At 57.0% G+C, this 16788-nt stretch overlaps 1 protein-coding gene across 1 annotated transcript; it reads left to right on the forward strand.

Moving 5' to 3' along the window:
* The first annotated feature begins 7310 nt into the window (after window positions 1-7310).
* MATN4 (matrilin 4) lies at window positions 7311-14407 on the forward strand. The gene is made up of 8 exons (XM_009883551.1): window positions 7311-7383; window positions 7947-7952; window positions 8760-9329; window positions 10537-10659; window positions 12210-12623; window positions 13026-13178; window positions 13922-14026; window positions 14205-14407. The coding sequence occupies exons 1-8, from the start codon at window positions 7311-7313 to the stop codon at window positions 14261-14263; spliced, it is 1503 nt and encodes a 500-aa protein (XP_009881853.1). The 3' UTR covers window positions 14264-14407.
* Window positions 14408-16788: the final 2381 nt, after the last annotated feature.

Genomic DNA, 16788 nt, shown 5'->3' on the forward strand with positions numbered 1-16788 from the left:
TGGCGGGAAAATGAGCACTGTCCACAAGCTGAAAAATCCGGGAAAACCCTGCCTTTGGGTATTCACAGCTCCTACGCTTGCAGCTGGACTTGGATGGCTTCCCCAAATTGTCATGTTAGACATCCCCCTCGTTCTTTTTCTCTTTTCACAGCATCTTGCTTTGGCTTGAACAGTACTGGCCAGGATGAGAGTGGCACAAAAGGTTTCAGTCTGCGCTCAAATGCCGGGCAGCAATCTCACTGCCGCTCCTCCATTTTGCTCTCCTTGTCATCTGCTGAGCCTCTCGTGTCACGTTGTTGAGGCAGATGTCGGGCTGAGAGCAGCTGCCCCGTGCCCAGGCTCCCTAAAGCACCTCTGGGCATTCCCTTGTCTGTCTGAAGTGCTCTTGTTTCCCCTCGGTGGGGTCGGTGCCCTCACCCCGGGATGCAGGTGGGAGAGCCAGCCCGGGTCCCGGCTCTGCCACAGGCTTCTCACCATCTTGAGCAAGTGGCTTTGACTCTCCTGGTCTCTGGTTCTTCATGCCGTGATGTAGGACACTCCTTGAAGAGCCTCATGAGGCCTGAAAGCCTCAGTGAAGCAACCTCGGACTGTTCCCTCATCTCTCCTGGAAGCAAAGACATCGTAGGCACCTTTGGCAAGAACTCGGTAAATGCAACAGAATTAGATGATTTCAACCGGTTGTTCACAGGTTGACCAGAAAGGACTCATCCCACACAGGGGTGAGGTTGAGGTCAAGTGGTCTTCAGCCATAGTCTCCAATGCTGCTTTGAGGCCCTGGGGAGGTCTTGCAGGAGGTTTCCACATAACATCTGTGTGTGCTGATGACAACAGGATGATGCTGAGGCACGAGGGTCCCCAAGGCACCTGCTCTTCAGTGTGGGCAGAAGTGAGGCCGCAGGCCACTGGGACACTGGTAGAAGGTCTTCTCTGGTGTGTCTCCTGTGGGCTGATGGCATCCTGGTCCTGGAACAGCACTTCTCCTGCTGTCGTGGTTTCAGAGGGACGTGGCAGCTTTGAAGTTAGGTGGGAACGGTTTCCAGTGCTACCTTTGGGGTTCTCCCTGTGAAAAGTTTCTAGACAAAGAATTCTACCAGCTTGCTTTTCTGTCTTGGGGAGGGCTGAAGAGTCTCTGCGTGCTTTTCTGCAGGCGCCAAACTCTCCTCTCTTTCTGCTATTTCAATTAAACACATAGCAGGATGGGTAGGATAAAAGGGGAGAGGCACAAGAATATTCTCCTGGTGTGTTTCCTTATGCCAACACGTTGAGTCACATCTCCAGAGTGAGAAATATGATATAAAGATTTAGAGAAGGAGGTCAGGCAATGAATCTATGATTGCGGGGCTGAAATAGCAGGCGCTCTCTGTGGTTGTCTGTGCTGTGTAAGGTTGCTGGAGGTCAGTCGGGGATATTGGTCCCAGCAGATTCAGGAGACAGACATCCTGCTAGTAACCATCAGTCTCATTGCTTAGAGATACCGGCTCTGCTGTGTCAGGAGCTCAGCTGACAAACTCAGCACCAGCCCAGGAGCTGCTCTGGGCCGTTTGTCTTTCCTTTGTGGTTGAACACTCATGTTTCTGTGGGGAAAAAAAAATGCTCTTTAACACCCTCCTCCCAGAAGAAGAACTTGGGCAACGGATTGCTGTCTCAGCTTCTGGATGGCCCAGACCTCCTTCCCTCCGAAGTTGGAAGTCTCTTGGCCCAGTTCAGCTGTCCTCCAGGGGCCTGTTTGCAGAAGAGCCTTTGCTTTTCAAAGAGAGTCAGTAAGGTGGGTCTTTCCCCTGTTGATCAATTTTCATCAAAATCTAAAAGTATTCCAAGATCCCTCCAGTTTTGCTTAAAATACCAGTTAGGAGCAGGGCTGAGTTTGCCTGTCGCACAGCTCAGGGGACATGTGCAGCCTCAGGTCTCGAGTGGGACAGAGAGGAACAGAGAAATGCCACCAGCAGTCCTGAAATCGGAGCCATCTCTTGACATGATTAGTTGAACACAGGGAATTGGCTGACCGTGTTTTCCTCTTGGCTAGATCTTTAATGCGCCCTTCAAAAGGCCATGTTTAATTTGCAAGTGAATGTGGCGTTTATTCTTGCCAGCTTTTGCCGCAGCAGCCCAGGTACGGCATGTTTCAGCGCAGAGACTGACTGGGCAAGAGGCTTTCCTCCTACCTGAGTGGCAGAGCACTGGGAGGTCTTTTAGGAGTAGATTGGCGGCAGAGAAAGACCCCGTGGGCTGTCGTGGAGAACCTCTGAAAGGGGATGCTCTGTTCATTGTTACACCCAGCATTTCCCTCCCGAGGGGACTTCAAATTCCGTCTCATAGTATAAGCCTGTTGGGACTTGTATGATGAGCTGCGAGACGAAGACGTCTGTCACTCAGTGGGCAAATGGATCTGGACAAGAAACCCATCTTCCTCGTGCCCTCCCTGTGAAGATGCCAGTCCTAGTGAGTGCAGGGGTGGGCCTCATAAAACAGGGAACTGGCTTTTGGGGGGCGCAAGGGGAGAGAAAGAGAAGTCCCTTCCACATCCAGGAAGGTTTTCCTGTTACAGCACTCCTGCCGATTTGCTCCTGTTGGGTTTGGAGCCGTGATGGGCTGTTAGAGAAACGCAGCCTTGTTTTTCACACAACGAGTCCTTCCAGGTGGCACTTGGCCCAGTAAAGCTGCCATGGCGTTGTAACTGGAGAGTACTGCGATGTCCTGGAAAGAGTCTGCTCTTGTTCTCCCACACGTGTGTTTGGGAAGAACCAAGGACACAGCAGTCCTTGAAAAGAGAGGAAAAAACCCATTTTCGTGCCATTTTCCTGGTTTTGGTTGTGCTTGTGCTCCGTGATGCTTTCATGCTCTGAAAACTGCATTGCTGTCCTCTCTCGGGGGAGTTGCAACTCATCGTCCAGCTGCTGTGGAGGATGAGCATTGAGGTGATGGAACTGTGATTGAGTACAAGGTCATCACTGTCTGTAAAATGGTCCTGAGGGTGGATTCAGTGCTCCTGGGCAGCAGAGGCACCGCTGAGAGCCGTGCACCTGCAGGCAGGGAGTGCCTAGAGATTGTGGCTTGTGTTGGGAGAAACCAACATTTGGGCAACCCTCCAGGAGAGGGTGAATCCAGCTCCATGGTGGTCCTGGGCCATGTCCGTTCACAAGCCTTGAGGGTCTTGCGAATAAATGGACAGCATGCTAGCGGTCCTTCAGGGTCTCCACAGCAAAATCTGACGTCAAGAGGTGCCTCCAGGTTGATGTAAGATGTCTTTATCTCTCCAGGCAGCTCTGGTTGCTTCCTTGTTCCCCATGCCTGGGGTAAGACACACTTCTGTCATCCTCTCTTGGTCTTACGTGCGCTTTTGGGCGGTCTTTCTCTTGGGCATGGACCCAAAGGATGACTTGCTGTCCCACCAAGGACAGATGCAAATTTGTCCCGCCGTCCTCCAGCCTGAGGGCAGCTCTTGCTGTCTTTCTGCTGTTGTCCTGGCAGGACTCTGGTGTCCTAAGCACAAGGAGTTTGTGACCAGGCTCCTGAGCCTGTTTTGGGGCATTTTTGACACTTCCATCAAATAACACTGATGTGGGAGTTGAATTATGGCCTTTCAAAACAGCCTGATTGGGTGTCCACAAAGACCAGCCCTGCAGAACAAAACAGGCTGCATGGAGAGGCAGACGAGATGGGTGGGCCTCAGGAACGTCACGTCTAGGGCTGCTTTACCATCGGCGAAGGCTTCCAGCACAGAAATACATGCTATTAGCTGGTAGCACATATGGCATCAGTATCGTGCACCCCTGCTGTGCATTCCCCCATGTGCTCCTCCGGCACATGGGCACGCTGCATGGGACAGCCCTCTGGCTTTGCTCCTGTTGGGTAACAGTGGGCTCGGTCAGAAGCCCCCGGCTGTTCCTGGCTCCTTGCAACGCATGGCGATCCCTGTCCTGGCTTCTCACGGGGTCTGGAGCCGGGGCAGAGCTGCTGCTGCTGCTCCCACAATATGCCAAAGGTCTGCCAAGCCCGGGCAGGTGGGTGGAGTCGTGTGTTTTGTTGTAAATGGAAATCTCAGCTAAAGGCTGATGTGCCCAGATGTATGAAATCTTGCATGGGGTTGTGAGACCTGGCTCATGACTCCACAGCCCTGGTCCACAATCTGCTTTCCTCCTCGTGACGTTACGGTTGGGGCTTTTCCTGGGCTGTGAATGCACTGCCATCTCCTCAGCCTTCCACCCCTTCTTTCTCCATCTGCTTCATCCCCTCTACAACTGAATATATAAAGCCCCCACCCCTGTAACGGTGAGGAGGGAACAGAGCTGGCTGCATCCCTTTCTCTGCTCCCTGCTGTGTCCTGTCCTTTGGGCTTGCCCAGGGGAGGATGCGCCCAGGGGAGGGCTCAGCCGCCGCAGACCTGTGCGGATGAACCAGAAGGGGAATATTCAGAGCATTTCTGTTAACCTGTAGCCGGGAGAGAGCTGCCAAGGAGGCCACGCTGAAACCCGAAGCGGCTGTTTTTCCTGAGACTCAGCACTTGGCAGGGAGAGCAGACGGACGAGCGGCGGAGCGGGGAGGGATGCAAGCACCCTGGGGGGACAGCGCTGCCAGCAGAGGTGCCCAGGGAAGGTGTGCTGCTTACCTGCTTGCCTCTGGGGGTTCATCTCCATGTCCTCCCTGTCCAAGATCACCAGGGGAGCTGAGAGGAGGCTGGGGTCATTGCTGTCCCTTCTGTCCTTATGTGTGGCTCTTCCCTTGGTCGCCCTCTTTGTGCCATGTACTGAGCATCTCCTTCAGCAGGGACAAGCTATGGCTGGTTTTCCCCTTGTGTTGCTCACCAAGCTCAGGAGATGGTCCAAATGTCCCTCTCGGCTCAGCCGCCGCAGGGTTCGGCTAAGCCAGTCCGGCTGGCAGCGCTCACCCTGCCTGGACCTTTATTCCTTTATAGCTCAGCGTTATCTCAAGGTCCCCGGCGTTGCGGCCGGCGCCGTGTTTGCCTGGCCTCACAGCACCTGCCTGCCAGCCGGTCGCTTCCCACCCGTCTCCCTCCCACCCCTGGGTGGTGGCAAGGAGCTTTCGGGGGGCGCATGGGAGCCCTTGGGGTGGGGGGAACCCCCGCAGGGCTGTAAGTCAGCCCCAGCGCTGCCAGCCCCGGGGGAGTGAGGATGATGAGTAGCCGGGGAAGTTGCCCAGCGCAGGATGGTGGGAGGGATACTCAGGGGCTTCTGTCCCATCAATTTTGCTTCCCCGTCAGCCTTGCTGCTGGGGCAGGGCTGGGCGTTATATTCAAGTGGGAACCAGGGCACTGTCCCAGCCTGGGTCTCTGCTGCCAGGACCGGTGCTGGATGCATGGCTGAGCCACCGTGCCCTGCCCTGTCCAAGCAGCATCAGCCCCTCCAGCCACGGCGAGTGCCAAGACTTCATCCAAAGCTGAGATGCTGTTAAAAATAGATCAGTCGTGAACTGGTTTTCTCCTCCTTGGTTCCTGGCCCAAGAGCTCATTCCTCTCTCTGGGCTGGCTTTGAAGCTATCTGGATGCTGTGAGGCGTAGGCTGCGTGCCAGGCTGCCGTTGCAGGGAGGCTCAGGGAGCAGAGAGCTGCGGCAACGTTATAGGTGGCATAGCTGTCCCCAATTTATTTAGTGGTGAGCGAGTTCTTTCTCCCCCACCAAAAAAAGCATCGCTGGAAAAAGAATCTGCTAAATAAATGGGGAAACGAAGTTGGGACAGGAGGGGCTCTTTGCTCCTCCGCTTGCACATGGTGCTCTTGTGAGGGGGCACAGGCACTCGAGCACTCCTGGCCGCAAAGCGATGCTTGCCTTGGCCCTGCGGCTTCCTAGAAAACCCCTGCCATGCTGTGGAGTCCCATAATCTCCCAGCCCGGAGCAATCCTGCTGGCCCCTCCACTGCACAGCTCTGCAGGAGCTCCCAAAAGCCCACAGCGTGTCCTGGGCTGGCTGGGCTGCTCACACTCCCCAGGAAAACACCGTGTCTCCCACTTTGAGACTGGTGTTCTGGATCCCAGTTTCCTCTTGTAGCCCTTTTCTGTCTTTCTAATTCTTCAGTATCATTTTTCAGGTGTGATCACTGAGGCTGGAGACAATTTTAAGATGCAGCTGTGAAACCTATTTTCAGCGTTGCTGCTATCAACTGCATTAGGTTCAGGGCTGCATGTAACCACTGAGCAATTAAATGGCAACCCTGGTGATGAATTACAACTTGAGACCTCCTGGGGCTAAATAAATATCAGCTGATAACTACCGATAAAATGAATTTCCATGTGCTTTTTTTATAAGCACCCTTCCAGTATCTGTGCCCAGTCACGGCGCTGCATGTCTCCTAGGGAAAGCCCCATTAACTGTGGCATTTCCCCCCCAACCCCCCCAGCACCTTGGGTTTCCAACCAGAGCTGGAATAAAAATAAGCCAAATAAATCTGTGTCCCGGCAGGAGCCAGGCAAGGGCAGGGAAAGGCAAGGTAAGGCAACGCAGGTGGGCAGGGAGGGAGACAAGTGACAAGCTGAGGTTTTGGGTAACTGGTCTAAATAACTTTTCCTCCCCAACTATCCCACCTCAAACGCATGGAAAAACCTGTCCGGGGGCAGAGCATGCCTCGGAAAAGCCAGCAGGATGGGGAGAGCGCTGCAAAGCGCTGGTGACAGAGCGGTGGGGTTCCCCGGGGTGATGCCTTCCTGCAAAGAAGGAGAGCAAGCAGGGAGCAGTGCCTGCAGAGCCTTCTGCTCTCCAAACGCAGTTTGGAAGAACACAGAGAATAAATTTATGGAGCTTCTTGGAAAAACGGTCTTCGCCAGTGACTTCGAGAGACTTCTGAGCAGGTTTTGTCTGTGCTGGCATTTCGTCTGGGGGCTTCTCTTCCCAGCACATTGCGGAGGGAGCGTCGGGAGGGCCGGTGCTCCGCGTCCCCGGGTGCAGCTTTCCCACTCTCTGTCTGGCTGCGGAGAGCAGCTGCACTGCCAGTGAAAAAGCATTTGGCTGAACATCCCATCCGCCTGGTTTGTAAGTGAAAATAAGGTTTGTTTGATGGCCAGCTCCACCCAGAGCAGAAAATCAGACCCTTTGGCAGATCGTTGCTACTGTAATGAAATTTAGCTGTGCTGAGACTGCCAGTCCACGAATGGGAAAAGTCCCACGTGGGTTCAGAGAAGTTTGGGGATGGATCTGTCACAACTGCTGCTGCTCCCCCAGGGGTTTTGGCACTGCCTGGGGACACCCACCGCAGGCGAGCGTGGCCCCGTGGCTCAGCCCACTCTCAGCATTGACTGAACGTCATCTTCTCCCCACAGTGAGTCCCCCCAGCCCCGGAGCCGTGTGGTCTCACAGAGCCATGATGAAGCTCCTGCCCGTTGCCCCTCTCCTCCTGCTTCTGCTGACGACACTGGAAGCCAGACCAAAACCTGCAGGTGAGCCCTGGCCGGTGGGAATTGCCTGGAGGAGAGAGAAGCGAGTGTGTCAGGGCAGCGAAGCCCTCGGAGGACAGCTTGCTGCTTGAGGTGGGGGGACCTGCTGCCTCTTCTTTGGAGTCATCCTCAGGAGGATGCAGGATCCCCCCAGGCACGTGACCTGAACTTCCCAGCGCTGCCCAGCGGAGCGGGAGCCCAAGCCTGTCCCCAGCACGGCGGGTCTGGTGCCACTTGCTCCGGGCAAGTCCTCAGCCTTGGCATAGCCCAGCTCAGGGCTCGTCACCCTCCTGCCCACGGGCTCCGACCACGTAAGGGGGAACCCCCTCCCTCCATGGCTCTCCTGATGGCGGGGACAAAGCAAACCCAGGGACACCAGCCTCTCTCCTCCCAGGGCAGAGGGAGCTAAATCAATTCCAGTTTGAAAACAGTGAAGGCACCAAACAGAGAAAAGAGCCGTGTATGTCTCACAGACCTTCGGAGCAGTTGAGATGACAGCCCAGGTCTGGGCATCATCCCAAGGGGACTCAAAGTGTTTGCTTACCATTAGGGCCAAATTCTCCCAGGCTTGGGTACGCACAAGCCAAGCAAAATATGTTCATTGGCATTTCACTTGCTAAACACTCTCCCGGTTTGCACTGGAAGTTGCACCCATATGTCCAAGAGAGGCTCTTTGGCTCGATCCCCGCCGTGTGCGTGCCCTTAGCTGTGCTTTTCACTGTCTCATTTTTTGCTATTAAACAAAAAAAACCAAAAAAAAACAGAACAAAGCAAGCCCTGGTTTTAGGCAGAAACTGGCAAAATGCAGTAAAACCAGGGGAAGCTGGAGCTGCGGGGGGAACAGGAGAATTGCCCAGAGCAGTATTTTCACGCTTGGCGCCGCAGCAGAGTGTGGTGCAGAGGTCTGGAGCAGGAGCTGCAGCGCGCAGAGGACAGCACGAGGCACTGGGCTGTTTTAGACTTTGATGCTGTGATTTGCTGCAGAGATGAAGGTGTCGCTGCATAAACCTGTGCCTAAACCTTGCCAGGGCAGATGCTGACAGACAGAAGGGTGTTTCTGCAGGCCTTGGGGCTGTCGGCTGTGGGAATGCAGGGAGCAGGAGCTGGGACTGGCTGCAGGGACAGTGCTGGGGAGGAGGGGACACTGCCATTTCCCCACAGCCCCAGGGTATATCTCCCAGCCTGTTGTCCCTGCTCCCTCTCTGACAGAGAGCACCTCCATGGGTTTATTTGGCAGTGGAAAGGTGCTGGTCTGTGGGGGCTGCCCTCTTCATCCCCCCCCGAGCACCCCTCTGGCCACCCAGCCGGCATGGCTCCGCTCCCGGCACTGCTCCCCACAGGCAGCCGCAAAGCTGAACCGTCTCTTTGCCCCCTTCCAGCCCTGAAGTGCAGGACAGGTCCCCTGGACATCGTGTTTGTGATCGACAGCTCCCGCAGCGTGCGCCCCTTCGAGTTTGAGACCATGCGGCGGTTCATGATGGACATCATCGGCAGCCTGGACGTGGGCCCCAACGCCACACGGGTGGGGGTGATCCAGTACTCCAGCCAGGTGCAGAACGTCTTCTCCCTCAAGACCTTCTTCACGCGGGCGGACATGGAGAAGGCCATCAACAGCATCATGCCGCTGGCCCAGGGCACCATGACGGGGCTGGCCATCCAGTACGCCATGAACGTGGCCTTCACCACGCAGGAGGGCGCGCGCCCTCTGCACAAGAAGATTCCCCGCATCGCCATCATCGTGACGGACGGACGGCCCCAGGACCGTGTCACCGAGGTGGCCACCCAGGCCCGGAATGCTGGCATCGAGATCTACGCCGTGGGCATCCAGCGGGCAGACATGAACTCGCTGCGGGCCATGGCCTCACCACCGCTGGAGGAGCACGTCTTCCTGGTGGAGTCCTTCGAGCTCATCCAGCAGTTCGGGAAGCAGTTCCAGGACAAGCTCTGTGGTGGGTGAGAGCTGTGGCGGTGGGGTGGCAAGGGTTACCCTGGTGCCTGCTCCTCATAGAGGCTAGAAGATGACCTTCAGAGGGGTGTTTGGGGTGGCTGCCCTTGCTAGGAGCAGCATGGACAGGGAACCAGCGTCCCCGATGGGTTGCAGAGACAGGCAACCTTTATTCTTGCTCACCTTTCCTGGGGGGAGATAAGGAAAGCTTTGAAAGCATTGCAAGGAAGCACTTTCTTCAGCCTCTCCCAGTAGCTCTGCCCCAAGCCAGGACATCGTGGCAGCAGTGATGGGAATAATAAAGAGCAGGAAATACGGAGCTGATTTCCCTGGGTGTGACGGGGACGGGTGACACGTCCCAGAGCCCCGTGTACATTTTGAGGTGGCTCTAGCAGGGTCTCCTCCTACGCAGACACGTGCGTGGCATCCACTGCACGCACATTTGTGTTTAATAAAACCCTGGCTGTGTGGGGCTGCTCTGGAGCATCCGGCCGGTCTCGGCTGGGAGCCGGGAGGCTGGTTCGCACTGTGGCCATACTGGTGCGGGGTGGGAGATCCCAGGCCGGGGCCAGGCTGTCCCCTGGTGGGCTTTGCCAGAGACCTGGCACGGCAGCAGGCTGGCAAGACCTTGCTCACGTGCTTCAGCATCTGTCAAAGGGCAGAACACAGCCGCCAGCATCTTTTGGGCAGCGTTTCCCAGCCAGGGCCGCGTGTGTGCCTGCGGGGTTGCTTTAGTGCAGTGGTGAGTCTGGCTTGCTGGGGTTTGGGGGGTCCAGGGCTGACCAGATACTACCCCCGGGGCTCTGATGTGCTCCTGTGCCCACTGCCTTTGCTTACAACACCCTGTTATCACCTGCCTGCCCTGGTCCCCGCTTCCCGGCTGGCTCTGCAGGCTCCTGGCCGTGCGGATGCGCCGCCCTGCCTCCTTCAGCGTGTTCTGGCTGAGCTCAAGCTTTCGCTTACTCAGCTCAAGCTATCGACAGTATCAATTAATACTGAGCGTAGATCAGAAAGCCGAGGCAGTTCAGAAGCCTGCCCCGGGCGGCGTCCGTGTCCGTGCACTGGAAATCAGTGGGTGAGCGCTGGGGCTGGAAGGGCTGGAGGCATGCGGGTCATCCCGGTGGCTTCGGCTGCAGGTACAGGGCACGTGCCGGGGTCTCCGTGCATCCAACCTGCCCGTGGGCTGCTCTGATGCCCTTTCTGTCTTGCAGGGGTGGACATGTGCATGGAGCGGGAGCACGGCTGCCAGCACAGCTGCGTCAGCACCCCCAGCTCCTTCTACTGCGAATGCAACCCGGGCTACAGGCTCAACGTGGACGGAAAGACCTGTTCCCGTAAAAACCCTTTTTTTTTTTTATCCTAACTCTCATAGAGAGCTTGTAGTTACAGGTCTCATGGAGGGAAACCGAAACGCAGCGGAGGACCCAGCCAGGCCAGCAGCTGCCTGGGTGCTCTGTTCACCAGGGACACTGCCTCCCGGGTCTGTAACGACTGGGGACATTCAGCATTGCTGAATCCTGGTCACCTCTCTGGGATGGGACACTTGGGGCTTATGTGGGCATAACTGCCTGTCACCGGAGGGAGCTGTGGGCAGTGGGTACCAGACGATGCATGTCCCAGCCACCAAAGTGCATAGTGTTTTGGCTCTGTATTTTGAGCGCAAAGTGGTATTAGTTGGTTCTGGCCACCACCCTGGGGCTTTTCCTTCTTATCTCAGTGCCGGGAGCTTCCTCGAAGCCCTGGAGCAGTCCCTGCTCGGCTGCCCTGGGGAGATCGGGACGGGAGGGTGACGGGTGTCCTGTTCCCCCGCAGCCATCGACGCCTGCGCAGACGGGAGACACGGCTGTCAGCACCAGTGCGTCAGCGCTCGTGGGTCGTACTCGTGCCGCTGCCGCCCAGGTTACTACCTCAACCAGGACAAGAGGACCTGCTCTAGTAAGTGTCCCTCTCCCATCCTGTCCCTTCATTTTTTTTCTTGGTCTCCTTCTCCTTCTCTTGCCTTTCCCTTTCTGCCCACCCCTCTCCTTCTCTCACCAGTGATCGATTACTGCAGTTTCGGAAACCACAGCTGCCAGCACGAGTGCGTGAGCATCCCCAACGGGCACTACTGCCGCTGCCGCAGCGGGTTCACGCTGCAGCCCGACAGCAGGTCCTGCAGGGGTACGTCCCGGTGTGGCACGGGCTGCGGTGTACAACAGACACCTTTATGTCCTGCCCTGGTCCCCAGGGGAAGGGCTGTTCCTGGGCCACCCCGCCTGGACGGGGATAACCCTATGCCCTATGTCTTCCAGCCACCGACCTCTGCAACGGGGTGGATCATGGCTGCGAGTTCAAGTGCGTGAGCACGGAGGGCTCCTACCGCTGCGTGTGCCCCGAGGGACAGCAGCTCCAGGCTGACGGCAAGGCGTGCAGCAGTGAGTACCGGGACGTGGCTCTTGGCATCCTCCTCGCCTGGGCTCTGTGCTCCTGGCGAGGGCTTATCTGAAACTGGGCTGGGGGTCTAAGCGGGACTTTGTCTGAGATGGGTTGGAAGGAGAGTGGAGAGCTGGTTGGGCTTGGGGGAACGCCCCGGCTGCTGTGGGGATGGATGTGGGCTCATGTCCTCAGAGACATGGCCCAGAAGATGCAACAGGAGCTTTGAGGAAAAGTTCAGGAAAAGGGAGAACTAGGAAAGGGGTTCAGGGGATGCTGGGGTGGCAGTGGAGGTTTTGGGGCTGAGATCCTTGGCCATGCTTTGCCCTGCTTCCTGGCCTCAGCCCGGTTGCAGAGGTGGGTCCACGTGGTGTCCTGAAGCTCAGCAGCCATGCCCCAGCCCTGGGCATCTTCATCCTTGTGGTGCCCTCAGCCAGGCTGGTCCCTTCTCACCTTCCCCCTGTGCCCCCAGGGTGCGGGGCCGGTCATGTTGACCTGGTGATGGTGATTGATGGCTCCAAGAGTGTCCGGCCCCAAAACTTCGAGCTGGTGAAGCAGTTTGTGAACCGCATCGTGGACCTGCTGGAGGTGTCCCCCCACGGCACGCGGGTGGGGCTGGTGCAGTACTCCAGCCGTGTCCGCACCGAATTCCCCCTCAACAAGTACCACAGTGCAGATGAAATCAAGAAGGCGGTGATGGAGGTGGAGTACATGGAGAAAGGCACCATGACAGGTCTTGCCCTCAAGCACATGGTGGAGCACAGCTTCTCCGAGCTGGAAGGTGCCAGGCCTCTCTCCCACAACGTCCCCAGGATCGGGCTTGTCTTCACAGACGGGCGCTCCCAGGATGACATCTCCGAATGGGCCAGGAGAGCAAAGGAGTCAGGTGCGGGGAGGACCGGGGGGGGCTGGGGAATCCCAAATTGCCGTGCTTTGGGCATCCCAGGATGGTTCCTCGGGGTGGTTGGTTCTGGGGGAGGCTGCAGCACCCAGCACCCAGCCTTGGGGGGCTGCATCGCCTGTGTCCGCGGGGGCAGCCGTGCCTCTGCTGTGGTCGCAGGGTGCTCTGAGCAGCGTCCTCCTGCAGCAGCCTGCACCGTGGCGGTAGTGCCACGCTCCTCCCCGTCCTTCCCAAATTTCTGCCGTGTATTTGGGAAGCCTGGGGGAAATCCTGCATCCTTGGCTGCCCAGGGGGAATCCCGCACCCTCAGCTTTGCTCCCTCGGGGCTCGGGACTGCTTGCTGCGGGGTGGCTGGCACAACGCTCAGGCTCCGTCCTTGCCGTGCAGGGATTGTCATGTTCGCCGTGGGTGTCGGCAAGGCCGTGGAAGAGGAGCTGAGAGCCATCGCCTCCGAGCCGGTGGAGCAGCACTTCTCCTACTCGGCAGACTTTACCACCATGACCCACCTCGTGGAGAACTTCAAGCTGAACATCTGCCCAGGTGGGTGCTCCTGGCCACACCGCGGGGCTCAGCCCAGAGCTGGGAGACCCCTCCTCTCCCTGCCGAGCTGGTGGGGTGGTTTGTGTCTCCGTCAGCCTGTGTCATGTACCACCTGGGCTGGTGTGAGCCTAGGTGTCTCTGGATCTCACTGGGCTGTTGTGGGTATAGAGGTGGGTCTCAGGAGGCATTTGGAAGAGAAGAAGGTGGAGCTGGGGGGGATGTGAGCAACCACTCCAGCACCGTGTCATGGGCAGAGGCTGGGGTTGCACCCTGCCTTGAGGGATGCTGCCCTGGCTCTGGAGATGGCCTGTCTCCGTGTCCAGACCGGTGCTTCTGTTGCTGCCGGGTGCAGGAGGACCATGAGGGGTTACTGGGAGGGTCTCCCTGCCCTGGGGCAGGTTGGGGCACCCCAGTGCCCTTGGGACCCCCCGCAGGGCTGCAGACGTGGGGTCAGCATGCCCCCTGCCACCCGGGCTTGAAGGCAAAGTGAAGCTCAGCACTGGCTGTCCTCAGCACGCTGTCACCACGGGCGCGACAGCCCCGCGGGATGCCTGGCGGTGGGCTTGCTGGTGAAAAGGAGCGAGGTTGGAAAAAGAGGGGAAGATGGGGTGAGAGCCCCGAGGCTCAGGTCCGGCCCCAGCAGGTGGCCGCAGGGACAAGGGACTCGTGCTGTGTGGGAGCAGGGAAGAGCCAGGCGCTGTGGGGCCGTGGCTCTGACTGCACCCAAACCCCCATGGTCACAGAGGAGGGCAAAGGGGAGACGGAGATCCGCAGCCCATGCGAGTGCGAGGCACTGGTGCAGTTCCAGACGAACACCGTGGCCATCCTGCAGAGCCTGACCGAGAAAAATATCCTTTGGGGTGATGCCTGGGCTTGCGGGGGTGCAGGGCAGCCTGGGGACAGACTGCATACAGGGAAGGAAGGGATGGATAAACGGGAACAGGGAAAATTTTAGGCTCCTTCAAGGGGAAAAAGCCTTTTGCCCACCAGACCGTCCAGCTCACACTGTTTCCTTAGCACGTTCACTTGCTCAGATGACGGCCAGACTCGAAGACTTGGAAAAGCAGATAGCCAACAAGAAGTGATCCTTGCAGAGGGCTGCAACGCTTGGACAGGGCACGGGGACGTACAGTAGCTACGTGGCATTTTTATTGCTAGGTTATTGTAAAGCATCAGTGTTTGTTCTTGTATCGCAAAATCCCGAGGGGGATGCGGAGTGTATTTAAAAAAACAAAAATCCTAAAAAAAAACCCAACCCCAAAAAGAACTTGAGCAAAACCTCCTGCTGCGAAGCCAAGGGGTTCAGCTGTCGCTGTTTCCTCCTTCCTCCGAACTGGCAGGTCTGGGATGAGGTGGGATGACTGTGTGGGCTGGCTGGACGTGGATGAGGAGATGTGACACCCGGCCTTTTCGCGGAGCGATTGGGATGAACCAGCCCCTGCTTGCCCCCCACCCCCACCCCCCGGCTCCCTAGCACCCAGCACGCTGCTTTGCAAGAGGAAAAAAAACCCACCAAACCTCCAGTGGTGGCACCCTGAGAGCTTCTGCCATCTCAGTGTCCGCTGCCAAGTGCTGGGGCGAGAAGAGCCGGGTGCCGCGGGCAGCGCACAGGGATGCATGCCGCCCGGCCGCCTGCCAGCGTGGCGCCCGGGTGTGCACCAGTGGGGACGGAGGTGCTATCTACCTGTGTGTATATATATATATATATATATATATATATATATATATATATATATATATATATATATATATATATATATATATATATATATATATATATATATATATATATATATATATATATATATATATATATATATTTCATTTCAAGAGCAGGGTAGCGCTATTTTTAAACACTTCTTTTATATAAAGAAATTTCTATCCTGACAATAAACACCCTGAAGATTTGTATGACACGTCCCTCTCCTTTCGGCTGGGCTGCAGGGCCCTGGAGGCATCTCTGCGTCAGAACAGGGGCCTCGGCTTTTGCAAAGGCTCCCTGTCCTCAGGCTCCAAAAATCCTTACGGAAAATCCTTGCTCTCTGGGCACCCCAGGATGCTGTAGACCTGGCCTCAGCTGGAGGCAACAGCAGCTGTGTCACCATTCCCAGTGTTTGCTTCGGAGCCTGCGCTGGTCGGAGCAGGGGGAGCTCAGCGCCTGCTTTATGGGGGTGGAAACGTGCCAAGTCAGTGGCACAGGGTCACTTGAACCCATGGGGGACATGGCCCTGGCGCCGGGATGCCTCTGCTCAGAGCAGGAGAGCTGTCGAGCTCCCTGGCTGCGTGGGGAAGGATGCTGAGGCAGCCGGGGACCCATCTCCCCCAGGGGCACGGGGCAGAGGTGGCTTTTTAGTCACAGAAGCCCACAGTCCCTGTGTCCCACACCCGGGGGAAAGGAGGTCTCCACTTAGTCCTGTCTCCTGCACGCAGGCAGAGGCTGCTGGGTAGGGATGACAGGTTTTTGGAGGGGTCCTTCGTGTACCCACCTAGTTTGCTGGTCCTGTGCCCAGGAGGTGAGAGCGAAGCGGGACTGAGAGGAGCTGTTGCTTCTGGACTAGCAATTTGTGCAGGAGGGATCTGTGTGCCCGGGGGGGCTCGTGGGGCTGTGCAGGGTGCTGTGCAGCCCTGGGCTAGCGGGAGCAGGAGGAAGAGGAGGGTTACAGCCCTGGGCTCGCACTACTTCAGCACAGCTCCTTCTCCCTGGGGACTCCGTTAGTGGTTCCAGCATCCACCTCGGCCAATTTGCTTTCCAGCGCCTGGGTGTTTCCCATGCTGTGACTATTCCTGGTGGGTTTATAGGGCACTTTCAGGGGTGGCTGAGGGACACATCCTGCTGGTCCTGCGTGCAGGAGCGGTTTGCTCCAAGGGACTCGTGTCCTAAGGGGTGCGAGCAGGGATGTGGCAGGGTTTCTGTGCTTCAGGCTGGGATGCGGGGCTGAGGCGCAGGAGGCTGAAGGCAGGTCCTGGGCTGGGGTGTGGGGTGCGCTGGCGCTGCTCGGGGGAGAGGAGCTGGGAAGTGCTCGGGTATTCACTTGACGAGGTGAAGTGTTGATTTTTCCACACACAATCAAAAGCAGCAGTTGTCTAGTTTGGCATGGGGGTTTCACGGCTTGTGAGCAGGGCTTTTGTCCCAGTTGGCATCAACTGGGGCATTTGGAGCCTCATTATTTCTGTTTGCTGTGACTGCAAATGAAGCACTGCTGATTAGCTCTGCGTATATCCCAGCTGGGAGCCCCACAGCCCTCCTCTCAGCCCTATATCCCACCCATCAGCCCCACATCCCATCCATAAACCCTCAAGCCCCCCTTGTCCTCTCACCTGCCCGCAGCCCAGCAGACAGCCCCAGGGGGGGGTTAGGAAGGTGCTGATGGTCACGAGCCACATCCAACCCAGATCCGATTGCTACAGAGTGCGGTGACCAACAAGCCACAGCAGTGTGCTGCAAGCCCGAAACTGGGGGCTGGGACTTCCCTGCATTGTGTGCAGCTCCCTAAAAAAAAATCACACAGTAAATCATGAAAAAATAATAATAATAAATTAAAAAAAAAAAGGAAGCAGTTAGCTGTGTTTAGGATTTAATAAGCTTGATTAGGGCAGATAATGGCATACC

The sequence above is a fragment of the Charadrius vociferus genome, unplaced genomic scaffold, assembly GCF_000708025.1.
Source record: "Charadrius vociferus isolate BGI_N301 unplaced genomic scaffold, ASM70802v2 scaffold320, whole genome shotgun sequence".
Taxonomy (NCBI): Eukaryota; Metazoa; Chordata; class Aves; order Charadriiformes; family Charadriidae; genus Charadrius; species Charadrius vociferus.